Consider the following 26,565-nt stretch of genomic DNA (forward strand, 5'->3'; position numbering starts at 1 on the left):
TACCCTCAACTTTATTTGTGAGATAACTAAAACTTTAAACTAGCCTCCTATTACCTTCAGTAAACCTGCTTTGTTCTGTCCCACACTTGTCAATGCCTGTGTCCAGGTAAATGCTTTTAGAAGACAGCTGACTCCTTTTTATCCTTCTTAGCTGCCTTTACTCCAGATCAGGTGATCACAGGATTACTTATGGACTCTTCACACCACAAAAGGTAATGTACTTGATTGGGAGGGAGAGGGAAACAGAAACAAATTATAAACACCTGAAAGATAAAGTGTCTTCACAAGGTAGAAAATTAGGACCAGGTATTCCAACCTCTGTACTGATAATTCACTGTGATTTAAAACAAGGCACTTAACCACTCTGACCAAAGTGTCACCAACCATAAAATGGATGGATGGATGGATGAATTAATTAATTAATTAATTAATTCCTGCTTGCTTCATTATGGTTTTGTGAGGGTTAACTAGCTAATAATTATAAAATATTTTAACTTCAAAGGTGAAAAATATTACATAGTTACTAAATGTTGTTTGATTGTGAAAAAACTTTAATTCTGTATATATTGGCTTCAAAATTAAGGGAAAAATGAACTTATATCAGTAAATCCAGGTCTACTGCAGCTGAGCAAATGCCTTCAACTTATTTATAAAGATTCACTGGTATTTTAAAGAAATGTATTTGTTTGTGAACATCCCTCCCCTTTTGTGTTTGCTTTCTGGGATTCAAAAAGATTTCTCATTCCATCAAAATCTGTGATCTATTGGTTTGAATGGCATTTCAGCCATAGATGATGAATCTGGTATTAAAACTGCAGTTCTGTCTGGGTACTTAAGATTTATTTGATGGTTCATGTACAACAAATTGGAACAAACACTTAAAGCAGCAATGCTTACAATCACTTACACACATTAATAGCTTTGGGCTATCCAAAAAAAGAATGTAGGTATATAAAATGGGACTAACATAGAATTTCTGCACATAAGCTCAATGGGTTCCTGGAGACCCTCACTCAGCTGTCACCAAACCCAAGAGGTGACTAACTGCTGAGGGGCCCCTCACTTTTTGATACAAAGGCTCTTAAGTACCTGGAGCTGTATCACTGTGCATACCCAAAACAACAACTGCTTCATTTTTGTCACGGCTGGACAACATGATGCCTGAAGTAAATCCAGGAATTACTTTTCCTCCACCTAACACTCCTGATGGGCTCAATCCAGTATTATTCACACACACCAGCAGGAGCAGGGCCCTTATGGATCAGTGTACTCATGGCCACTAATTTCTTCTAAAACATGGCCAGAGAAAGTGGTAGTGCCCATCTGTTAATTAATAACCTAGGGCAGTAGCCAGATCCAGCACAGACATTTTATCAGGCCCAGAGAATAGGGATCTTCTGAGGCATTTTGGCAGCAAGGGCCTTCAGTACTGTTCAATGGCAAAGGGCTTTGTACCAGCGCCAGGCAGCAAGGAAAAGTGGTGGTAAGAGTTGCAGTGGCAACAGTAGTCTGATTGGAAGTACCACCCTTCCCGGGACCTGAGCTGGACTGGTTTTGCCTGTCACTTGTTAAATGTTACCAATCACTGACCTAGTGATTAAAGTACTTGCTTGGGGAAGGAGACCCAGGTGCAGTTTCTCCTGTCCTTCAGGGAGCATGCACTAACTGTCAGTGCAGAGACTATTCTGGGAAAGCCATTCTGCATCCCTCCTGCTGAAGCTGTTCCACCATTTAGAACAGAATTAAAGAGTCATTAGGCTAGAGAAAGCAAGCAGTCAGAGGAAAGCAATACAATTTCAGACATACCACTGTCCTCAGCATTTCCTCATAAATTTTGTATTGTTTTGACATGTATTAAATAACTATTAGGTACTGTACACAAATTCCTAATTATATATAACCACGCTGTAACTATACTTCAGAATACCTATATTTCAATACTATATGAATGTGTGTGTGTGTGTATGTATGCACATACATATATACATGCACATATATGAATATATGTAGGTCTATTATTGGGATTAGATATTTTATAGAGCACTGACATTGTTTATATTGATTATTTGTTATGTACTGTGATATTGAAAGGACAAGTAACAGACTAGGGAAAGGTGCATGAGCAGACATGCTAGAGGAGAAGTAAAGGGTATGTTATTGTTGTTCTTATTTTTAAAAAGGAACAAAGGGGAAAGGGATGACCAAAGAGGGGAAAAATCAGAAGAATCCAAACATTAATAAATTTATATAGATAACTCCAGGAAAAAGGCTTGTGTCTCCAGAAACATATCTTGAGTATTTATATTGTGATGCACAATGGTGCCAGGATTACCTGGTCATCATCATTTTCAGCTGGCTAGTCCTGCTGATAAACTGAGTGTGCTGGCTTTGGGCAGTTCCCTATTGAACACACTGGCTGCTCTGGATACCACTCAAAAGTGCCTGTTTCTTCCCATGCTATGTATAGGGAGCAGATGCACCTAGCACAGGGTTCTGGAGCCCGTTTTAAAGAGCATAGGCCCCTTGGCAGATCTAGCCCTTTACACATATGAGCCTTGGTCATGCAAACACCTGTTGCTCTTAACTTTGTTGCTTCCAGTTGTCCTACTGAAATCAATGAAATTGTTCAGAGTAGTAAGATTAAGCAGGATCAAAGATGACTTGAAGAATCAAGAGCTGGGCATAGAACTTAGAACGAGGTAGGTAATATTTTCATAATCTTTGAAGTCTTTTCTCTCCTCTCCATAACCTTGTTGTTCTTTTTTGGAGCTGATTAAGGCCAGGTGATATCAGTTTCTCTGAATTAATGCTTTGAAACAACAGTTATTGAGCTAACTATTGCTGAAGAGTTAAAGACAAGGGGAAAGGGAGAGTGCTCTACTACTGTAGAGGTGTATTAGTCTGAAATGTAGATTATGATATGCTGAAAGGGGGAAGCTCTCTAAAAAGGTAAGTTATTACTGGGTTATAGAACTTCCAAGCATACTGCAATTGCTCGTATTCTAGTATGAGGTCTTTTGATATTTTTTGTAAGCTTCTATTTTCTTCTAAGACTAGAACTTCACTTCTATGTGTGTGACTCATGTATCACAAAACATTGCTTTTGTTCAGGTGTAAATGTTATTAAGTGTAACTAATGAATTATAAGAATATAATGAAAATAGAGGAAAATGCTTCTTTACTGCTTTGAAATGCTAAGTATAACTTCCTCTATAAAAAAGATGACTTAAAGGCATTGTGATATTGCTCCCAGATGGCTTTTCTTTTCCTGAGGACTTCTACAAGGTACTGTTGACTAGTAAGCAGAGGAGAAAAAAGGCATGGTAACTCTTGAGGATAATGGTAGTCAAGAAACAAGTGTTAGAACTACAAGGCAATCTGTTCTCAGACCAACTCTATTAGGAGACTTATGAGATGATTGATCAGAGCAGCCCTTCTAACAAGGAAGATAGGGATGATGGAGGAGGCAAATTCTCTTTGAGTAAATGCATGTCCTTCTAGTAACAAAACTACCAATGTGGTAGGATTCTGTCATGTAGGCTGCTCAAAGATTGCAAATAAAGAACCAGTCAATACTATTTTAAAAAGCAAACAAACAAAAAAACCCAGCAATAATGACAATGCCCCACATTCCTCAAAAGCTTACTAATTCACAGTATTACTAATACTGGCATATAACAATATCCAGGACAAAAGGACAGAGAAGGATAGTAGGTGGTTTGTGAATAGCTTCCAGGTTGTGGAATTTAAGGGGTGTGTCTTTTTCCCACTTCTTTCAAAATACAAAAATAGGGTCTTTCAAAAAATAACACCCCCCTTCCGTTCCCCCCCCCCAGTAGTTTGGGTTTACAAACATTGGCTGTACTGTGTAAGATCTAGCTTCAGAGTGTGAACTCCACTCAAATTCCCCTCTGTCCCAAGTTGGAACCATAATCATCAGACTAGTTAGTATAGGGCATCTCTGATTTTTTTTTTTTTTTTTTTTCACTTGAGGAAACTCCCCCTGACTAAAACAATGTCAAAACTGACATAGAGCTGACAGTCCTTTCAAGTACAGTTTTACTATCTGGTTTATCTAGGAGTAGAGGGATTGCTAACGTATCACTCAGCTAGTCTGACCACCTGCTTACCCAAGCAATGACTAGAACTTACCCATGCAAGTAGGAATAGGCTGAAAGTCAGACTGTCCATTTTGTGTGGCCGAGATATTTTTAAAACTCCTCTGGTTTCAAGTCGTAAAGCAAAATGCTATTCAATTCCCCACAACCCTTTTGCAATTTCTCACTTGATGTCAGTCCAGATGCTTTGCTTGAAAAGTAAAATGTGTTGTTCCAAATTCATCCATGTTTTTAGCATCTTATTAAAAAAAACTTTGCAAAAGAAGAATGAAAAAAAAGTCATCACCAAAACCAAGATCCCCACAAAGTGATAGTGTTGATGCCGTTGCCCCACATTAAGGCATGCTCTCAATGTTTCACTGGTGATTTGTAAAGTTTTTTTGTTGTGGGGGAGAGGTAAGTGGTATCAGTTCCTAAGGTTTCTTTTTCCCTGCCTAGCTATCATTAAGATCAAGTCTCACAAGCTCTCTATCCCCACCCAGCACGATGACCATTTATCATGGCTGAACTCTAACGGATGATTCACACAGGCAAAACGTGAAAAAAAACAGCTGTGCCCCAATTGTTCTTCTGGACATAACAGTATGTATTAAATGTTGCCTGGTACTATGTATAACTAGTTGATAAATGAATAGAATATTGTACAAAAGAATGGCTGGTATTTCTTCCCCACTTTTGATTTAGGAATTGGGGAGGGGGGGAGGTTCCTGGGGCTTGATGCTTTAAGTAATTATTTCCATATCCTCTCCCTCAGCTGAGTAAAAATGCCATCAACTGGCAAAAAAACAAAGAAAGCTATGGTTATAAGAACAAGCAAGGCTGCAAGAGCTGATCTGCAGTTTCCAGTGGGGCGTATTCATAGGCTCCTTAGAAGAGGGCACTATGCTCAGAGAATTGGTATTGGAGCTGCTGTGTACCTGGCTGCAGTGCTGGAGTATCTGAGTGCTGAAATACTGGAACTGGCGGGAAACGCTGCCCGTACAAATGGGAGAATCAGGGTTATGCCAAGGCACATTCAGCTGGCGGTAAGGAATGATGAAGAGCTGAACAAGCTGTTTGCGAGTGTGACCATTGCAGGAGGAGGTGTTTTACCAAACATTCTTGCCCAGCTTCTTCCCAAGAGATCTTCTGAAGTCCCTTCAGCAGGAAAGGAGGCTGCCCTGTCTCAGGAAAAATCCAGTAACAACTGACCTACGAAAAAATGTATACTTCCTCCCTGCCTGGAATTCTTTGTTTATGAACATGGTTCTCTTGTTAATTAACATGTACCATATGTAAATTGCAGTCACATATTCAAAAGAATTATTTTAAATCATATTTTGTTTAACTTTTGAAATTAAACTCAGATTAAAGGGTATGTACCATTATCTGTACTTCTGTCCATTAATTCAATAATTTATCTTCCCTCTCCCCTCCTCACCCCCCAGCATGTTTGTCTTGAATTTAAACAATGCAAATTTGAATCTTTTGAAGTAATATTGAAACAGTTATATGAGGAGAAAAGTCTGAATATGGCTTGCATTGCAAGATTTATTCAGTGTCCTACTGAGGTGAGGTGAGAGGTATTTTATAGAACAAAGCATGCAAATAGGAGCACCTTTAGTGGAGCAAATGGTATAAGAAAACCTGCTCAAGAAATGAATAGATATCCTGGCCAAGTCCCTAGGTAAACACGAGTACTTCAGATTACCTGTGAAGTGGATTTTTGGAGGATGGAGGTTCTCTCCATTTGCCATTCATTTGGTCAAGAAACATAATCCTATCAGAAATCTTGATAGTGGTGCTGGCCTACAAAGTTGCCCAGTAAAGTCAGAAAGTTTGTTGCAGTGGGGGATGTTGTGATGCTGAACTAAGTTGAAAACTGAAAAGGGGCCTGGGTTTGCTCTCTCTCTCTCACTGAAATAATTCAGTTGAACAACTCCCAATGTATACCTGTACTGAGCAGCCTTATGCCTTGCAGAGTACAATAGTGGTAGTGAAACAAAAGTGGGGACTTGAGTATAAAAAATGTGTCATGTGAGGAGCATCCTTGATGTGCCCTATCTTCAAATGAGGGATAAAATCAAAATAACATTGCCAACATTATTGAGGTATGTTGTCTTGTCACTTAGACCAGGCCTCCTACAGTTACAAAATATGAAGTTGTACTATTTTTATGTGTGCATTACAATGTGATCTGTGGCAAGCCCCTGTATAAGCATCCACTTTGAGATCACATCAGAATTACTTTAAATGTGTGCATGTAGACTGCGATGTAGGTTATAGCTGTGTTGATCTAAGGACAACATAGGCAGACAAGGTTCTTTGGGTAAATCTGGTATTTTTTATTAGACCAACTCATAGTTGGAAACATTCTTCTTAGTAAGTTTTTTTGGGTATTACCCTTCATCAGGCTGAGGAAGCATCTGCAGTTGGTGTGCGCTCTTCCTGGATAGAATGAATAGTAAAGACTTGCACTTTGTGTAGACTTATGCCAGTTTAGAAGAAACTAGTGTGGCTTCAGCATGTTGCCATGGCATAAGTTAACTTTGCCTAGCCCAGGTAAGCATGTGTGCTTTCTACCTGGTGTGAACTACAACTACTATCACTGACTGACTATTAAATCCAACCACATACTGCAAGAAGATTTTTCCCATGCATCTGCTGCAAGCCTTTAGCTTATCTGGAGGTGACCTGCTGTTGGGGGTAAGGTGTGCACATCACTCGATACGCAGCTCATTAACAGAACAAATGAGTGGGGAAATGAAACCAAGGTAAAGAGCTACATTTTGTTGTTGCTTCCGTTATTTATCTTCTCTCACTTCATAATCTATTTACTTTGTGATTTACCCCTTGACAAAGACTTCTGTTTCCATCTCTCTTTGACAACCCACTAAACTCCAAGTAGAGATAAGAGGATTATGTGGCCTAGCCTTTAGTTTTCTCTCGTCTGCCCCAGAAATTTTGTATGCGGTCTGTCTGCCAGGCTTCCAAGCAGCTTGTTGCACTAGATTGGCTTCAGTAAGATTATCTATTTTGTTTTGTTAATAAATTTCACATCATAGCTCCTATTACTAAGAACTCCTAGACCCAAGGCCAGAAAAGACAGTCAGGGTAGTGATGGCCAATTTATATTGGCCATATTAAAACAACCTTTTGGTCTATATAACTGAGGATTGGAGGAATTTGGCAGCTGCACAGTTCACATGTGGTTGTCACTAGGTGGGTAATTTTAGGTCCAAATGTAAGTGTCAGCTTTTTGAGAGATCCTTATCTCAAGAGCACTGTGCCCCAAACATCTATACAATTTCAAAATCAAATTTCTATCCTAACAGACCTCCTCTTAGCGGGTTGGTGAGAAACAAATCTGCTGTTACTACTTAATTGTCCATGGATCTTAAGTACCAAATTGATAGGAACTGTACAATATCCTGGATGTATATAAAAAGCATAGGCTTTTAATAAGAAGGAAGAATAGTGCTAGGGTGCTTCCTAACAGTTCTGGGAGAAGGCAAAAAAGCTTCAACATGCCCAGAACATAGTTAGTATGTGTTTTCATGAAACTTGATAAAAGAAAAATAATGTCATTTACTGAAATGCAAAATTTTAGTTAGGAACTATTTTTCCAAAAGTAAATGTTGTCAGGTGCTAGTCTTAATGAGTTTCAACACATCAAAGATCTGTTAGCAGTGAACAGATGCAGGATTGTTTGTTTATTCTACTGTGATAGTCTTGGGCTCTAGTCTGTAGTAATATCTCATTTTGTTAAGTACGTCAAATGTGTAACAAAAATAGTCCCTTCCCCTGAGATCTTACAATCTAAGCCTTCAATCTTGTAAACTTTTTACTCAATTTTACTCCTAATGAAGTCAACATAATCAGATGGCCCCATACTCCCTCAACCGGGTGTGTGGAGAATATCTGTACCTATGAATAGTTCTAGAATGGTGCCTATGCAACATTTCTAAAAGTGCTTGCAGAAATGGTACCTTAGCCTGAAACTATCTTAGAGACTCACTTATCTGAGTCTATCTTTGTCTGGCAACCCAAGAAAATAGCTGAGCCCCACCTATGTAAGTAAAGTGCCAGGACTTCTTTCATTCCTTTATATAGCAGTTAAGAGAAGAAACAACAGCAGGGGAAGAAAAAGAATAACTAAAATCTATGCAATTGCAGCCCTTGCTTAAATTAGAACATTCTTGTTTTTATTTTAGACTGGAAAATTTTAGTTAACCATGTATTCTTAGCCTTTCCATAAGATTTTGGTTTTTCCTCTTAAGATAAAAAACAAAACCCACATAAATTCAACATGTTATGAAACACTGAGAATCTTAGCCTTTTTATTTGTTGAGGTTGGATTATGTTGCACCACCTTTTTCATGTAGTAAATATACACAGGCCCCAAGCCTGCCAAGTTTTTATGCCCTACTGAAGCTTATGTATGAAAGAAGTCCTACTGTTGCTAATGGGTTAACCATGTGGCATAGAATTAAGAAGCTATGATATAGCTATGTCTATCTAAAAGTCTACATCTACAGGTACATAAGGTAGTAGTTGAACTTGAGAATCACTCTAGACCAGAGTTTCCCAAACTTTTTCTTATTATGTACCCCCTTCCAGATTTACCAGCTGCCCATGTTCCCCTTCCAGCATATATTTTAACCCCATAAATGCCAATTATAATGAAAATTAAATCTGCCATTACACAATTTCTCCCACGTACCTCCCAGAGATGTCTTACATACTGCCAGGGCTATGTATCCTACAGTTTTGGGAACCCCCTCTAGATGATGGTATTTAGACCTTGACTTCTGGGACATTAAGTGGTTCTTTACCTTTATTGCCGATAGCTCTTCTAAAAAGTCCACAGGGAGGTAGCAGGTGCCTAGAGAAGAGATACCCAGTCTTGGTGGATATTAACTAATGGAGTGTAGCTATTTCCCACCTCCTTCCCTGCCCTCGTTTTGAACAGCACACCCTTGAGGGAGTGTACATGTGACAGTTCCCTTGAGGGGGTGTAGGAGATTCATAGATCCATAGACTGGAAGGGACCTTGGAAGATCATCGGGTCCAGCCCCCTGCTCCAGGCAGGAAAGATAACTGGGGGTCAGGTGGCCCCAGCAAGGTGGCTGCCCAGTCTCCTCTTGAAGATTTCCAGGGTAGGCAATTGCATCACCTCTGGAGGGAGCTTATTCCACAGTCTGGGCACCCTGACTGTGAAGTTTTTCCTAATGTTGAGCCTGAAATGGTCTTCTGGGAATTTGGCCATTACTCTTGGTTGTCCCTAAGGGTGTCTTGGTGAACAGTTGTTCGCTGAGCCCCTGATGTAGCGTTAAACTGCTACCAAATCCTCTCTCAGCCATCTCTTTTTCAGGCTGAAGAGTCCCAGGTCCCTCAGCTTTTCCTGTATGGCTTGCCACGCATGTCTTTGATCATACAGGTGGCTCTTCTCTAGACTCTCTCAAGCTTGTCCATGTCCTTGTGATAGATAGGATGTTTGAGAGCAGGTCCAAAGGCCCACAAGATGGGCTGAGCTCACTGCCTGTGCTAGTAAACCACCATATAGATTTGAAATGGAAAAATACTGCTGAGAGGCCACAAACAAGATAATCATGAGCGGTATGACAATTGGAATGTGAGCTGATAAACAGGGATGGTACAAACTGAACCTACCTTGAACTCACTAGTGTAAGTAACAGTGCTGAAAAGAAAAGTTACGTGCTTGATGATAAGGAAGAGGCTTATGCGTAAGAACTGCTCAAAGCCTATTATTGTGTAGCTAGGCATGCGCACTAGAAGTTTCTAACTAACCATGGGGGTTGAGTCAATGAAGTGGAGAATCTGTGACGCGAAACTGTCTATATAAACTTACTTACTATTAAAGGGGGGGGGGCTGGTTCTTGGAGGAGACGGGCTGCTCTTTGTTGTTGTGTGCAGGCTCCAATAAAGAGCTTTGAGATAAGACCTTGCTGGTGTCACCTGTCTCTTGCTGTCAGACAACAGACCTGGGAAGTCTGGGTTAGAGTCCCCGACACTTGTTAAAGTGTGGTGCCCACAACTGGACACAGTACTCCAGCTGTGGTCTCACCAATGCCAAGTAGAGCAGAAGAATCGCCAACTTGGTTTTGCTGGATGCACGCCAGAGTATTGTTTGCCCTGCTTGCTACAGCATTGTACTGCCAGCTCATGTTCATACTATAGTCTGTTATGACCCCCCCCCCCGGTTTCCTTCATCCGTAGTGCTGGTCAGGGTGGCATTGAAAATTCCTTTGAGGGAGGGTGGTGTGTGTGGGTTTGAGAAACAGTTTCCGGGGGGGGGGAAGGGAGAGACATACACACACTTTCCTTGAGGGTGTATGTGTGTGACAGACATACAGTTCCCTTGAGGGGAGGGGGGTGTGAGTATCGCGCACACATTTCCCTGAGGGTGTGTTTGTGACAGAAGACACAGTTCCCGGGGGGGGAGGGGGGCGGAGGTGTGCCCGCGCGCGAGCCAGTTCCCTTGGGAGCCCAGTGCAACGCGCGGACAGCACCGTGAGCGCAGTGCAGCCGCGCAGTGACCCCGCGCCTGGCAGCCACTCGCAGCCCCCCCGCGCCTGCGCAGTTGCCTCCCTCCTTCCCGCTATGCAACCGGGCAGGGCAGCAGCCCCAGCCCTTATAAGGCGAGGGAGGAAGCCGGCGCGGCGCTGTGACAAGCTATCCGGCTCCGGGAGGCCGCCGCTGTTGCAGTTCTTCACGCGCGTGTCCCAGGCCGCAATCCCTGGCGGCCGGAGCCCGCTGCGGGCGCCATGCAGGTGAGCGCGGGCCCTGCATGCTGCACGTCCCCCAGGGGCCCCGGCTCCCCGCGCTCGGCCGCCTCCCTGACGCGTGCTGGGGCAAGGGGGAGCCAAGCCATGAAGGGAGGAAATCCACCCACCCACGGTCTCTTGATCCTTGTCACCAGGGCCCAGTCTCAGCCCCACCGCTGCAGCCAACCTGGGTTTGTTGCAGTGTCCGACCACTCTCGGATTTGTGCGATCATTTCAACTCTTGCCAGATGCGCGATTTATAAGAGAAGTGTTCAAAATGTAGGATAATATTGGAGGCAGCTCATTGATGCAACCCGGGTTGTTTCCCGGGAGTTTTAACTGACTGGGGCTTGCCGTTAGCACCATCTTGTGCCTGCTTGCCTCGAAATAAAGTAGTGCTTCAACTTTGACTCGCTTCTTCCTCACTCACTAGTGACTTATAATGAGCAATATAAAGTAAACAAGAAGGCTTCATTGCCGACTTAGTTGCTGACTTTTGCAGTGCACGATAGTTTTTCAGCAGATATGATCATTTTGAGCTTCCAACACAATACTTTAATATTTAAGACCTGGTAACGCTACTCTGTTGCCTTTTCTCTGTTGTTTTTCTTTTCCAGGCCTGCCAAGACATAGCTTTTGCTGCCCATGGTTCTCCACCAGGGTTGCCCCCCAGCTCCTTTCCAGGGTCTCAGCTCCCCCTTGGCGTGAGTGGCAGGATAAGCCTGGGGCTTTCCTCATAGGCACCTATAGTGTCACGGCCATTCAACCCTGCTGGGGTCCATTCAGCTGCACTAATGTTGATCAGTGTTATAGTAGCTTGAATTTTGGAGCACCCTCAATCTAGAAACCTTCTCCTGAGTGGCTCCTGCCTGCACAGCTGTGACGGGGAGCACTAGGGGCAGGACTAGGAGCTGTAGCTGTGAGTTGCCACTGGAGGGCTGGTGAACCAAGACAAGCTCCTATCCCCACTTTATAGGCAGGGGTGGGAGAGATCCTGGAGGGCTTCATTTTGGGCAGCACATCTGTGGAGAGCGGGCACACCTAAAAGGAACAGGAACTGGGTAGCGCAGATGAAAGAGAATCCTGTCCTGGAGTGGTATAACTCTGGACCACATAACAAGTGTTTAAAACCACTTTAGGGTGTTAATGTGTGGACAGCCCAGAGGTTAAGAGCTCTAGGAGGCGCCTATAATTACCATGTAACAGGGCCCTTTGATTTTTGTCACCAGGGCCCAATCTCAGCCCCACCTTGACAGCCAGCCTGGCTTTGTTGGCTTGTCCCTGGTTTTCATTCCAGAACTGCTGTACTTAACACTCACTGCTCTTGGTTCTCCGCCAGGGTTCCTTGAGATCCTTTCAAAAGTCTTGTCAGCCCTGGTCAGCATGAGTCCCGAGAAGTCCAGGGCTTTCCTATAGAGACCCATAGCATTGCAGCTGTTCAGTCCTGCTAGGGTCTTTCTGAGTTCTGTGCAGCTGAAGACCATATCTGCTGTTCTCCTAATTTCAAAAGACAGGTGAAAGGAAAGCTGGCATTTTCTAGTGGGGGGCAGGGCTGGAGTCTGAAAGGGTTGAGAGCTGCTCCCATAGGAGGAGAGAAAAGGAAATCAAACTTGCAGACTTCTGCACCTCTGGCAAGGATGGCTGTACTGACACTCAGGTCCATACAGTCCCTACAAATGTTCCGTAAGCACCTGCACCCTGCCCTGTCTTCAGTGTGGTCTGTAAAGAGCCTACCAGCCCTTCCATGATAGCAGGCTGCAACATAACTGGCTGAGGAAGACGGTGGAGTATCTCTAAGATCTAATGAATTTTGCCAAGTTTACAAGAAACTAAAGAACATGGTTCAGTTTTCCCAGTCAGCAGCCTTAGAAATATCCCCAAAGCTTTGCAAGTCTTTTTGGAAAATTTCTGTTTTGTGTTTCATCAATGTAACTTTTGTTGGCCCATTTCTGCCTTTAGTTGTGCACTCACAGAATGTGACCTTGCAATAACAGGAACTTTGCAGTTTTGTTGGTGACATGAGCTGGAGAGATGAAGCTAGCCTTGGCCTTCTGCAGACTTGTTGGCTATGCAGCTATGGCTCCTTTGATTAGTAGAGTTTTATTAAAACATATATTTTGTGAGTTGGACTTCTCTTCAGCTTTCCAATGTTTTACGTGTATCTGAGAGAGAGATTCAGTATTATCCAATGGCACCTTTTTGTTTGAAAACAGTATTTTTTCCCCAAGTTAGTGTGCATTTCCAGTGGGGTATCAAAAGGAGCTGTTGAATCATTTATCCCTCTATTGAAGTCTTAAGTGTTATGTTTTTTTATCGTTTCCTTCCTAGGCATCAGCTGTTTCTATTGCATTGGACAAGAACCTATGGAATTTTAGATTCCTTATATTCAGTCACACCAACTTAGTTAAAGCTATATACTTATAAAACAGTGCAAAATCCAATGTAGATATTCTTGTTTTGGTGTAGAAGTAGCTTATCTGGGATTTTTTTCAAGTTGACCCCATACTGACTTGGGTGAAATCATAATAAAGGTTCTTACCATGTTGTATTGCACTGATTTAAAAAAATGTTTTAAATTGATTTTTTTTTAAATAGGCTGCTGAGAGTTTCTTGAATGGCTATAGGCCCAGATCCTTAGGCGTATTTAGGTGACTCTGGGCCTTTAATTTGTATTAAAAGTTATAATAATTGTATCACAACAATTTTTAACGATAAATGTACCAACTGGTTATAGGTTAGCCTCCTTTTGATTGGCTGACAAGGACTTGCAGGCAGTTTTCCATGCCTAGCTTCAGGTATATGAATAGTTTCACCAACTTGTGTTTGCTATGGAGACAGATGTTTCCTATGGTGAGAGTTAAGTTTGGAGCCTATGTGAAGCAGAAGACAGACTATCAGTTCTACTCTATTGGCACAGAAGGAAAATTCTGTTGCTGAAATTGGCCACAAGTCTTTCAAAGTTATGATGTGGAAAACTGAATTTCTTTAATGTGGCACATCCTGTTTTCTAGCTAGCTCTGGCCATGAGACTAGTCACAGATTGGAAGAAGCTTTTTGTTTTAAAGCAAAAGCAAGTGCTGTCTGCAGGTAGGCATCTGCTCTGCCCTGTTCCATTTTCCCTGATGCTCTTGACCTAGATCACCTTTTTCTCCTTTGGAGGCCCAATTGGGGTAGAATTGCAGAACAACCATTTCTTTTTTTGAGAGGTTGCAGCAGAAGCCTTTCTTTTGTAGATTTCATGAGTTAGGAGAAAAGAGAAAGGAGCATGGCACAAGCTACTTTGCAGGGCATCATTTCAAGCCTGTACAGGAATCCTGCCATCATCAGATTCTCTGCATGTTTTTATGGTGCGTATATGACAGAGTTAGTAGTCTAATAATGATGTATGACTCTTAGAAAAAGCTGATATAAGTAATAGCAAGGTGGCTGGATTAACAGGTTGCAGAAATGTTCCCTTGCAGAAGTGCACCTTCTCCATTTTTGTTCTAGAACCCTAATGAGGATACGGAGTGGAATGACATCTTGCGTAAAAAGGGCATCCTTCCTCCGAAGGAAAAACTTAAGGAACAAGAGCAGGCAAAGGAGGAGGAAGAGCTGCGTATTCTTCAACAGCAGTCCATTGGTGAGTTTGGGGGCGGGGAGGAAACAGGCAGTGGCAAATTAAATCTTTTGAGTTGTTGCTGTACAATTACTTCAACGATTTTGAAAAAGCCTAAAGGTAAAAACAACTTTCCCCCCTCTAGTTAGAGGATGCCAAGATTAAACTTCATGTGGTGTGCTTCACTTGTTACAGGCTCAGCTGAGTAAGCTTATCAAACTTTTTGATGAATTCCACCCCCTCAGAGCTTCATTCTGGATACTGTTGCCACATTTAAATTTATTCAATTTTTAAAAAGCAAAACAAACAAGCAAAAGAAATCCAGAATAAGTACCAGCATGCCTGTGTAACAAGAAACCCGTCTCCTTAAAAGGCAAGAAGTTTTTCAGTTAACCCATGTTGGGGCATGTATATCTCCAGGTATATTTCTGCACTGCACTTGCAGGGTTGAGACACACACTTCAGTTTGCCAGTCCACTGGATCATGGTCGTCACATCTTTATTTATATCTAAATAAATTAAGTGATTTTAGAAAAATCAGCTAATAATGCTGTAAATCGGTTGATAGATTTACAAGGAGAGTTGTCTTTAAAACTGAAACCAAGCAAAATACAAACAAACAAAAAGCTCTGCAAGACTATGTCTTTGACAACAATTCTTATTTCTGGAATGAATATTTTCCTTTAGCATGATTCAGAGAAGTAGGAGAACTCGCTCATGTAATTTTGCAGAGATGAATTAAATATATCCTGAAATGTCATCGGCAGAGATCCTGGCTTTCTCTGATTTAAAAAAAAAATCCCCAATTTTCAGTTTTAAAAAAAGAACCCCAAACCCACATTTTTCCATGATTAAAATGAAACACCACTATATATCTATCTAAAGTAAAAGCACCCGTGATCCCAACCAAACAAGAACTTGATGCTCAGAAGAAAAATTTTTTCCCTGAATAATACTTTATTATCGAGTTTATTTAGAGTTACAACTGTGAGAGTACTTCATCAGGGTTGACTTGCATAGGGGTTCTCAAGAAACTTAAAATGATTGCTTTGAAGGTGTTAAGGCAATGTGTGTTACTTAAAGTGTGTTAATCCCCCATGTGGAGACTTTTTTTTTAGGTGAAAAGTGGGCTTGGATCACAGGGTTTAATACTTCTTATTTTTACATTAACATCACACCATTAGCTGATTCATCTTAATTTTTCTAAGTGTTCCTCAGGTTTTTAATATAGTGACGTTATATAATAGTGAATGTATGCCACAGGGTAACTGGCTGTACCTCTGACGTATCCTTTACCACCTGCTAAATGTAGAAAATGTCCAAACTAGTAAATTGGGGTTTCCAAACATTGTTCTTTTCCCAGTAATCATTTTATGTTGTTTTGTTCAACAATTTAGGAAAAATCAGAATGAAGTATGCATCTTCAGAGGCCAGGAGAGCACAGTGTAATTAGCTTCCAGAAATTTGTAATATATGTATTCTTTTGGACTATTGTTCCTCCTATTTTTCTCTCACTCTAGTGAAAACCTATGAAGACATGACTTTGGAAGAGCTAGAAGATAATGAAGATGAGTTTAACGAGGAGGATGAGAGAGCCATTGAAATGTACAGGTTAGAGCAGCTTGCAGCATTTACTATATTTTAATGGAAATACAATGATTACTTCTTTATAGGCAAATAACATGCAATTTGATTTTCATTTTGCTGGAGAATGGAGGAAGGAAAAAAAAACACAAAGTGACAGATGAAAGGACTGGTGTTCTGGTCCTTGTTCTGACAGATTTCAGAATGACCTTAACTAAGATGTTTAGTCTACATTTAACTATTTATGGCTTCACCTTTCAGATGTACCATAAAGCCATAAGCTGAGTGGAAATCGGTGAATTATGAGAACCTCTGAAAATCAACTCCTTGGTATTCAAGTTAGGCACCTAAATTACTTGAAGAGTAGAGTGCTTGCAATGCTGACACTGTGTAGCCTCAGGCTGCCTCAGTTTGCCTGGTGACAGAATGGCAGCAGTGCACAGGGCAGTCTTTATTTGCTGCCCTGTGCAGCCAGACTACTCAAGAGTCATCCTGTATCTTCCTGCAGCAGAGTGTGGGATTGCGAAGGGGATGTGTTCTGTTCCCTGCTCAGCTGGAGCACCAGAGTCCAGCAAGCGACATACTGTTGGGGGTAGGAAGATGGCAAAGCACCCTCAGATGCTGTTGGACTGTGCTGGGCTTCTCTCAGATGAGAATGTTTACAGACATTGGCTCTCCTAGGAGAAACTTTCCTGGGACTGATTTAACCCAGAAGCAACCAAGTTAAATTTTCTTGTGGAGTGACCATTTTTGCTCTGGAAGAAAAATCCTGAATCTCTGTATTCTTGCAGTTTCATCTAATATGTAGGAGACATCAAGGCCCAGTTCATTGGATCTCCAGTGTTTGGTGGCAGTGACTCTCCCAGGGGAAACGGATACCAGTTTAAGCTCAGTTTACTCCTTCGTGCATCATAGGTCCATAAACTAAGGTTATGTACAGACTTTCAAGTACTCTTCTGTACAAAAGCCCTCTTTTGGTACCCTGGTGCTTGGAGATATTTAAAGCTTATCTTTGTGGGCTGGTCTTCAAAATCTATAACTTTAATTGTTTGTGTTCAGCAAAGCAATAACTACATGTTTTCTCAGGTTTTGATTTCTTTTTTTTTCATTTTTTCTGTGCTTGTACAGACAGCAAAGGCTTGCAGAATGGAAAGCAACTCAAGTGAAGAACAAATTTGGGGAACTTTTGGAGATTTCAGGTCAGGATTATATTCAAGAAGTTACTAAAGCTGGCAAAGATATATGGGTAATCTTGCATCTTTACAAACAAGGGTAAGTAAACTGGAGTGTCTCTGTCAGCTTTGACATTGGTCACTAACTGCATCTGAACATGCTGATATTTTTAGGCAAATGCATAACCATTATGGACACCAAAAAATTCTAATTGAATGTAGTTTTTCTTATTTTCGTCAGTTATGAATAGTGTTGAAATGTACCTACTGAAAATTGCTTCCGTAAAGCAGCAGCATGTTTATGTATACCAAGAGAGAGGTAGTTACTGCATTAGTCTGAAGTCAGTCAGAAGGCAGAATAGATATGCACTTCTATAGACTAACCAAATAAAATATATATGCTGTATTTACTCAAATACAAGATGAGGTTTTCCCCCTCAATCAGCATTAGGAGAAAAGCCGTTTGTCTCATATTTGCATTCAAAGAAACATCATTAAATGCACTGTCTACTGAGCAGCATGTGCTCAGTAATAAAAACTAACTACGAAGTTCATTAAGTGCAGCCAACACTAAACATGATTATAAAACGCACGGTCCATAATGGGCAAACATGCTGATGGGAACCTACCACAAGCATAGGTTAGGACAGCCCAGCTGAATATGATATGTGGTAATGATTATTGCACAAACTCTCCTTCAGTGCCAACTCTTTTACTTGTCATGGTGAGCCATTACCTTGAATACATTACAACTTCTCACAGCAAGCTGAGCCTTTCTTTCCCAATTCCAGTGATTCTTGTTTCTTCACCACCCTCAGATGCCTGGAAAACATCACCAAACGGGGCCCCAAACAGTTCACCCAGAATCCCTCTTTTGCCTCTCCATCTCCTGATCTCTGCCTGTCGCATGTGTTTAGCGTGGTCCCACCCTCCATGACACGGAGCTGGACCAGGTTGCCCTCAGTCATGAGTTTAGGGGGTGTTAATTAGCACATGTATCCTTTGTTGAGAGTATCTGGACTACACACGCATACTGAGAAGTTCTGAGCTGTGGAGTCACCATGGCTTGAGATGATGTTGACTGCTGGGGCCCATTTATATGGTAAATCATGAGCCTTTTGGCTTTGGACTAATTTCATGCATAATTTGTTCTATATATAAATAGGCACAAAAATGCTGCATAAAAGTGTGTTTATGCAGTACCTGTGCTAAAATTTGTAGCAGTTTCCAAAAAGGTAAAATGCATCAATTCTGGATGAGTAATAGTACCCATAGTAATTGCACGAACTGTCTATGGGTATGCATAGTAACTGCATGTTTGTTTCAGAGTCAGTGTTTTTCAAGTTTGCCCTTCACGTCCATGTGCTCAGGGAGATCGGGGTCTGACTGTAAGGAGGAAGGAAAAGGGCTACATTGAATAAGTTGGGGGATGGGCACAGGGCAAAGGGACCACCCAACGTCCCTCTTCCCCCCTGTCCTCTTCCCCCTTCCACCCCCCGATTTATTTTTTCTGCTGTAGCAGTGATAGGGGGACAAATTCAAGGCAAAACTCCAGTAATTATATCCTATGTCTGGAAAGTTATGACAAATTTATAAAGTTTCCATATTTAAAACTTAATTACTTGGGTGTCATCTTATATTCAGGGTTATCTTATATTGGAATAAATGTAGTATGTAGAGAGAGAGCCACAAGCTTTCATGAACCCAGTTCACTTCATCAGATGTTGGAGTCAAAATCTGCCTGCTAATACAAGCATCCTTTTCCAGTGAAAAGTTGAGGAGCAGAGGTTGCCATGTTCTATATTGCTTGAGGCTATGTACTCAAGGTGATTATAGAGTTATATGTGGCTTGTCTTGATTTGCAAAACTCTGTTAAGCAAGGTGTTCCATCCCACTGATGTTAAGAAATAGTTTTTCAATGGAGCCTAACCAGTTTTCACTATACATGGTTCTCGAAAGGTTACTAAAAACTTGACTGTTCTCATTGTCTTTAATCCTGTTTTCATTAATTCCATAACTGCACAGCACAGTTTAAAAGACAAAGAAAATGAGCACATGTTTAATTCTTTTCTTTAATAAGCTGTTTTTTATTTCCATTTTATCTGTTTTTTTAGGATGCATTATTCATAGAAACAGTATCCTGCAAACCAAATAATTATAATAAATAACACCAGTGGCTCTAATAGATACTTATACTGGATTGAAATATGTTGCATTTATGTTGCATTTTTATGTTTGTTACATTTTCATAAATACTTTTTCTAACTTTCCTTGTGGAAGGGATTACTTTTGACATACTATTTCTTAACTCTTCTTTCTGTGTATATTTTCTTAACAGAATTCCACTGTGCGCTTTAATAAATCAACATCTGAGTGGACTTGCAAAGAAATTCCCAGATGTCAAATTTATCAAAGCTATTTCTACAACTTGCATACCCAACTACCCTGATAGGAACCTGCCCACAGTTTTCATCTACCTTGAAGGAGATATCAAGGCCCAGTTCATTGGACCTCTAGTGTTTGGTGGCATGAACCTGACAAGAGATGGTAAGTACCTGCCTCCTGGATCTTGCCCGAGAAGAACAGAACACATATGAAGCAGTTTAATTGGTCTTCCCTACAATAAGGTTAAACAGACCTTTGGAATGGGAGTAGAAGTTATACGATATTATTCATATTAATAATATATATTCTTCTCATTTCTTCCCTCTACAGTTCTTTGTACTTACATTTCTTATTCTCCTGCATTCTTGTTAACAAGTGATGATCCCTGTGTCTCTTCCGTCATGCTTCCCCAACCCACTCCTAAGTCACTGTGCACTGTCTCCTAACAGATAGCCCTTTCCTTGATGCAAATGAGGCTGGGAACATGAAAATGAACTATTCACTCTTTTTTTTACCCCTTTCATCTGGCAGCAGCTGTGATGTCTGTGCTCATGTCCTTGGGGGTTACAGTCTGAGTTCACTCTAGATAGGAGGTACAGCTCTTGCTTTGCTTGATTCGGGAATGGGGCATGTAAGATGGGGTAGGCAACATTTTTTGCCTAGAGTGCTGAAAAAAACACAGTGTCTACCTTGGAAGGTGTCCAAGTGCTGGCATGCCAGAAAAACAAAATAGGTGGGGATGGGGGGAGCGGTACAAGGCAGGAAGCACTGTATATTAGTATATTTAATAATCATAAATGTTGCCTTTGTTGTTGTGTACTTTTTTGTTAAGCATGTTGCAGTGAGAGAGAGAGAGAGAGGAAAAAAATAAGACAAAGAGGAGAGAGAGAAAGGAAAAAGAGGGGAGAGAGAAAGAAGAGCAGAGAGAGAACCACACATGCACATGCTCAGAGAACCACATGTGCACAAACACAGAGAGCCACAACAGACACATGTGCACACACACATACAGAACCAGACACGTGTGCACATGCAGACGTACAGAACCAAATGCATGGGTGCACAGAGCCGGCCTGCTGGGCCACCGGATGAAGTCTGACCCAACAATGCCCTGGGCCTGCTGGAGCCCCTGTGTTTCCCTGGAGAGCCAGCCCCCAGGCTGCAGCATGGCCAGCCGAGGCCCCGGCCCAGAGCCTGCCCAGGTACCCACCCACACCACGCAGCTAAGCCTGTAAAGGTGTGGTACTTCTGGCAAGGGCCAGCACCAGCTTCATCCCAGTAGTGGGGGCTAGGCCAGTGTTGGGCTTGGGGCGGGTGGGAATCAGGCTGGCTCAGCTGCAAGCCTTGCTGCAAGCAGCCCGGGCTCCGTAGTTGGCAGCAGCTACCCAGAGCTGGGGCTGGCAGCAGCCAGGAGGTTGCAAACAGCTGCACATATGCTTTGGAGCAGACAGTGGGGGGGGCCTGAGGCAACACAACCCCAGCCTTTCCCCTCCTGCCAGCACAGAGCTGATGACTGGGCTCTGGGCTGCTGCAGCAGGCAGGCTGGAAACAGCTGTGCTGGGCTTCAGCATCAGCTCTGTACCAGCGCATGCACACATGCCTTGGAGTGGGCAGCGGGAGGGGCCTGAAACAGTGCAGCCCTGCTCTTTCCCCACCTGCCGGCACAGAGCTGATGGTGGGGCTCTGGAGCCCAGCACAGCTGCATGCAGCCAGCCTGGGCTCTGGGCACCTGCAGCAAGCAGTGGGCAGGCTGCAAACAGCAGTGCCGGGCTCCACAGCTCTGGCATCAACTCCATGTTGGCAGTGACTGCATGCGTACCACAGAGCAGACAGCAGGGATAGGGCCTGGCCCTGAGGCAGTGTAGCCCTCCCACTGTCTCCTCTGAGGTTCATGTGCAGTCACCACCAGCATAGAGTTGATGCCAGAGCTGTGGAGCCCGGCACTGCTGTTTGCAGCCTGCTTGCTGCAACTACCTAGAGCCCAGGCTGGCTACAAACATCTGCACTGGGCTCTTGAGCCCTGCCATCACCTCTGTGCCTGGCACAGCTGTTTGCAGCCCTCCTGCTGCACCCAGCCTGGGCTCTGTGGTTGGCAGCAGCTACCCAGAGCCAGAGCTGGTGGTGGCGTGCCAAGCAAAATGGCTTCACATGCCATGCTTGGCACATGTGCCAGGGGTTGCCAACCCCACTGTAGGAAAAGAATCTCACCTGGGTGAAGCTACTACTTCTTGAGGGTCAGGACTGTCAGGGCTCAAAGAACTCCATCTCTTTAAGCTGCAGCTAGTAATCATGGCACAGATTGACCATATTTTTAACTTTGTCATTTTGACATATTCTGTTCACATTGGGATAGAAGTGACTTGTCCTCGAGGACTGTGTACAGTGGGGTGCAACAAAGCATTTCAGCACCAGGAGTTTTGTTCCTTTGAATGATATCCCTTCTCAGCCTCTTAAACAAAAGCTTTTGCTTGGCAGTGATTGGGAAGGGTACAAAATTTAAGTGACACCTTGAGACAAAGATGTCATATTATATGCTCTCTCCATTTTGGAAACTGAATGAATGCAATTATTCAATAGAAATGTACTTTTTTTTAATTACAATTAAATCCTCTATTATCAGCTTTCCTAATGGCTTTCTGTCCAGGGGCCTAGAAGTAAAATTATTTGTTTGTGTCTTTACTTAAATGGCATTTCATGTGCTACACTGGAGTCCATCACTTTGTTTAATTGTAATGGCATACAAGTAGACTTTCACTAATAAGAGCTATGATTGAACTAAAAACCCTAGACTTCAGAATCTTCTGGATGTGTATCAGAATCTTCCTTTACTGTGATTTCCAGGGGAAATATTCACCAATGAAAAATTTGGTTTGGGAACACCTAACACTTAAGAAAGAAGTAGTAACAACCTTATGTTATCAGTTCTCCATTTGTGGCACTTAAAGTAATAGATTTTTCAGGGACCTGGAGATGAGGGTTATGCCAGCTCAGTTTCATCATCACATGAAACTGGAAATTGTACACTCTGCATTCTTTTTCTTTTGATCTGTATGAAGGGGGTAACTTCTCTCTGAGATTGCAGAGAATGTGAAGTTGTAGTCATTTCCTTTTTGTCTAAATGAAATTAGATTTAATGATTGGATTGCCAGCAGGTCTAGGGGAGAGGTATCTGCTGAATGTCTTGTATTGACTCCCTTCCACTTCTGGGAAGAAATCCAATTTGAGCCTCTATAATAATAGGTCTACTAGTGGGTAGAGGAGTGTGGTTTTTCCCCTCTTGTTAAGGAACTAATAATCTGTACAAGGAGTGCTGGGAAGTGGATAAAGTGTATTTCAAAAATCTGTCTGTGACAGTATCTGTAATTCAGATGTGTAAATGGAATTGCTGCAGCTTTTTCCCTTAGCAGATAATCTGTTCTCTGCCTCTTCCAATTGTTCAGCTGCTGTATGATTGAAGCAACTTTTGTCTGTTGGAAGTATTGCTACAATCAATGAAAACCATTGACTAGTCCATTTTAAACATAGTTTAAATTTCCCAAGACACACACAAGACTTATTTGTGGCTTTTCTATACTCTGTCTCATAAAGAAAAGATTTCAGGTAGAAGTTTCTTCACTTTGTGTACCTAAATGGCAGTGTTCCTATGTTGCTGATCTTGCTTCTGCACTGTGGAGGTTCTACAGTGATAAACACCTACACATAGAATGAATGTGTATGACAGCTACACACTGGCTGGGCACATATGTAGCTATATATGCATATACCAGGGTATGAATTTGGAAAAGTTGTGGGGAAGGGATGCCTTCTGTGTTTTAGCCTTAATAGCTGAGTGGTTGGGTCTTGTCCAGAAAGTGGGAGACCTGGATTCTAGATTCCCCTCACTCAGGGTACTTGAACTTGTGTCCCAGACTTCACAGCACTATGTACTAACCATACAAGTCAGACATTACACAGTCACCTCTCCAATGTTTCTTTTGAGGCTGGACCCATGCCCCTTCCATTTAGTAGTCATTGGATGAAATGCATGGCAGGTAGTGCTATGGAAAAGTTTCTGCTCCATTGGGAGTAGGGCTCTGAGCTAGAAACTAGGGCCCCGTCTCTTCCAGGGCAGCAGCCATCCCCCTAAGCTACACATCCTTTAGCTCGGGTGGACAGTTATTTAAACTGAAAGTCCGCTTAATGGTGAGCTGTTGAGGGCAGGTTGGCGGGTAAGTGGGGAGATGCAGTTGACCCTATCCTGCTCACAAGCTGCTGTCGGGAGCCTGAGAAGGGAGGACTGCACTACACTGTGCTGTAGCCAGGGTTAGGCAGACTTCTCTGCACCCCACCCCACCCCACCCCTGCTTCCTGTTGGTGCTGCATAGTCCTGGCACCACTGGCAGCTGGACCCACACAGAACAGAGCATGGTGCAGTGTTATCAACTAGCTATCGCACATATATGCCACGATGAGCCACTGCTGCTGTGCCATACCGGGAAGAACAGGGGCAGTGGCAGGCAAGCAGGTGGGATGACTACTTGGTACACTGCATCATGCCCTGTCTCATGTGTGTCCAGCTGCCAGCAGCCATGGTTCCAGGAGTGTGCAGCCGCAGTGCCAAGAGGAAGCTGAGCTGGCAGAGAGGGGATGGATGCAGGACTAGGGGCAGAGGAGTCTCCGCACTGCCTAGCTCAGTCCTGGCTGTGGCAGAGCAGTGGTATGGCTAGTTCCAAGTTCAGTTCATTTGAGCTGGTGGTAAGGCCATTACTACGTTATGTTAAAAGAATTTCTCACAGTGATAGAAAAGAAAAGATACAATATAGATATCAGCACTTTGAGCTCTGCAAAAACAACTCAAGGCCAGCTGATAAGCAAAATGAAAAGTTCAGATAATGATGAGGCGATACAGAACTTAAGCAATGATTAAATAAGGCTGAATATTTAAAAAAAAAAAAAAAAAAAGTTTAAACAGTACTGTAATCCACTCCTCTATAAACAGGTGCAACTTTAAAGTGTAAAATATGATAAGCTACTCTAAGACCGCAGTGGCTGGCAGGCTGGAAGTGGGCTGGATACAGCCTGCAGGCTGTATTTTGCCCACCCCCGCTCTATCTTGTGCTGTCCCCTGTGACTCCACATGTCTTCCTCTTGGCTATCCAGAAGACTGACTTCAAAAGGAGCATTGGAGAAGGGTCTGAATCGGGGGTGGGTAGAACAGCCGATCTGGCCAGCAGCCGAACTCCATTTCCCAGCAGCCCCTCCAGAGCAGCCCCTGCCCTTCTCTGCCTGTGCCCTGCCGTAGGGCTGAGACTGGTCTCCATGGCAACCCCAGCCTGGAGCTTTCACAACTGCTGGGGTCTCAGCAGAGACCAGCCAAAGCCCTGTGGGCAGGGGCTGCTGGGAAATGGAGTCCACTGCCTACTGGATCCAGCCTGCAGGCCAGACTTTACCCATCCCTGGTCTGGATGGTGTCTGATCTGTGGCCTGGTGGTTCCCAACACTGCTGGAAGGTTTGTTCTGACCCCCTCTGGATGAGAGCAGAGTCCATCTTCCCTCTCCTTGGGCAAATGCCCACACCACTCAATTATTGGGGCTAAAATATGGAAGAACCATCCTGCAGTATCTAACATCTGTTAGTTATGGGTTTATAGTTGTTTATGTTCTTGTAATTTAGATGCATGTACATGCCCAGATTGGACACACATTTGGCTGCATACATAGCAAGCCAGTGCATAGTCAGTGGCGTACGCTTACACTTATGTGCACTATGTGGGGCAATAGAATTAAAACCTCCACAAAAGTGCCCAAAAAACACCACTAAAACAAACTAGAAAGTTGCCATTTAGGTACATCAGGAAGGTAGAATTCCACCCTTTGTGTTAATGGAGAGGTCTAGGCTTGAAAGAGCTTACTTTGAGCCTTCAACCTCATGATGCGCTTTCTCTCCTCCTCTTTGTTTCTGTATAGAACTTGAATGGAAGATTTCAGAATCAGGTGCCATCAAGACAGATCTAGAAGAAAACCCCAGGAAACAGATCCAGGATCAGCTAATGTCCTCAATCAAGAGTTCTTTTTCCACAAAGAAAGACAGTGACTCGGAGGAGGACTGATTTCTGCACTTCCTTGGATGAAGCTCAGCTGTACCATCTTAAACCTTGGTGTGTTCATTTGTAGGGCTACAGGTGTTGCACTACAAAAATGGTGCCAACACTACAAAAATGGCATTGTTTGAAATGGGAACTTCTCTGTAGTGCTACATTTTTGTATCACCACATGTAATGTGCTAGAGGGGGTCTTTATATCTCCAGCATCCCCGAGTGCTCTGCTCTTCTTTTATGCTTCCCTCACCACCACCAACTGAGGGGACATGCATTTATTGCCCTGACTTTTGGACCACTGCAAAGGCAATATAATATCTGTCCAGGGTTTAGTCTTTCTTTTGAAGTCACTGAGCCATAACAGTATGTCATTTTAACGGTTTCCAGCTTTCTCTTTATTACAACTGTTTAAAATCCTAAAGAGCCTGAAAGGCCTCTATACAATAGTGATGATTCAAGTCCTTCTCCAAATTTTAAAATACAGAAAACAGTAGAAACAATTATTCTTTTCATCTTATTGTTTTGATAAATCAATAAGTAACTTTATAGAAAATGTGACTATCATAGGGTTTGGCTACAGGGTTCTGATTTTAACTAATTTATATCATCATGTAAATAAATCATAGCTGTCCAAGATACAGTTAAAGGGTGTAATGTAACACTAGTATGGTAACCTGTGTTTTGACCTAAAGTTGGCCTCCAAAATCAGGCTTGCCTCAAGCATGTGTAGGAAAATAAAAATTTGAGAAGGATATCTGACTTGTCAAGAAATCGTGCAGAATGCTTCATAAGTTTAATGATTAGCACATTAAGGCCCTTGGCAAACATCACATTTTGTCACACATGTGGAAGCGTTGCACAGCA

The 26,565-nt window shown here is 42.6% G+C and overlaps 2 protein-coding genes across 3 annotated transcripts; both read left to right on the forward strand.

Annotated features, from left to right (window-relative positions):
• The first annotated feature begins 4,882 nt into the window (after nucleotides 1-4,882).
• LOC149874668 (histone H2A-like) lies at nucleotides 4,883-5,308 on the forward strand. Its single transcript, XM_090046520.1, has one exon. The coding sequence runs from the start codon at nucleotides 4,883-4,885 to the stop codon at nucleotides 5,306-5,308; it is 426 nt and encodes a 141-aa protein (XP_089902646.1).
• Nucleotides 5,309-10,732: 5,424 nt separating this feature from the next.
• PDCL3 (phosducin like 3) lies at nucleotides 10,733-26,453 on the forward strand. 2 transcript variants are annotated; one of them, XM_090020503.1, is made up of 6 exons: nucleotides 10,733-10,891; nucleotides 14,375-14,507; nucleotides 16,004-16,094; nucleotides 17,196-17,339; nucleotides 19,578-19,786; nucleotides 25,571-26,453. In XM_090020503.1, the coding sequence occupies exons 1-6, from the start codon at nucleotides 10,886-10,888 to the stop codon at nucleotides 25,711-25,713; spliced, it is 726 nt and encodes a 241-aa protein (XP_089876629.1). In that variant the 5' UTR covers nucleotides 10,733-10,885; the 3' UTR covers nucleotides 25,714-26,453. The 2 variants fall into 2 exon arrangements, with proteins under 2 accessions (XP_089876629.1, XP_089876635.1); XM_090020509.1 differs by lacking the exon at nucleotides 10,733-10,891 and adding an exon at nucleotides 14,083-14,232.
• Nucleotides 26,454-26,565: the final 112 nt, after the last annotated feature.

The sequence above is a fragment of the Crocodylus siamensis genome, chromosome 1 (genome assembly GCF_052110815.1).
Source record: "Crocodylus siamensis isolate JL-2025a chromosome 1, ASM5211081v1, whole genome shotgun sequence".
Classification (NCBI taxonomy): Eukaryota; Metazoa; Chordata; order Crocodylia; family Crocodylidae; genus Crocodylus; species Crocodylus siamensis.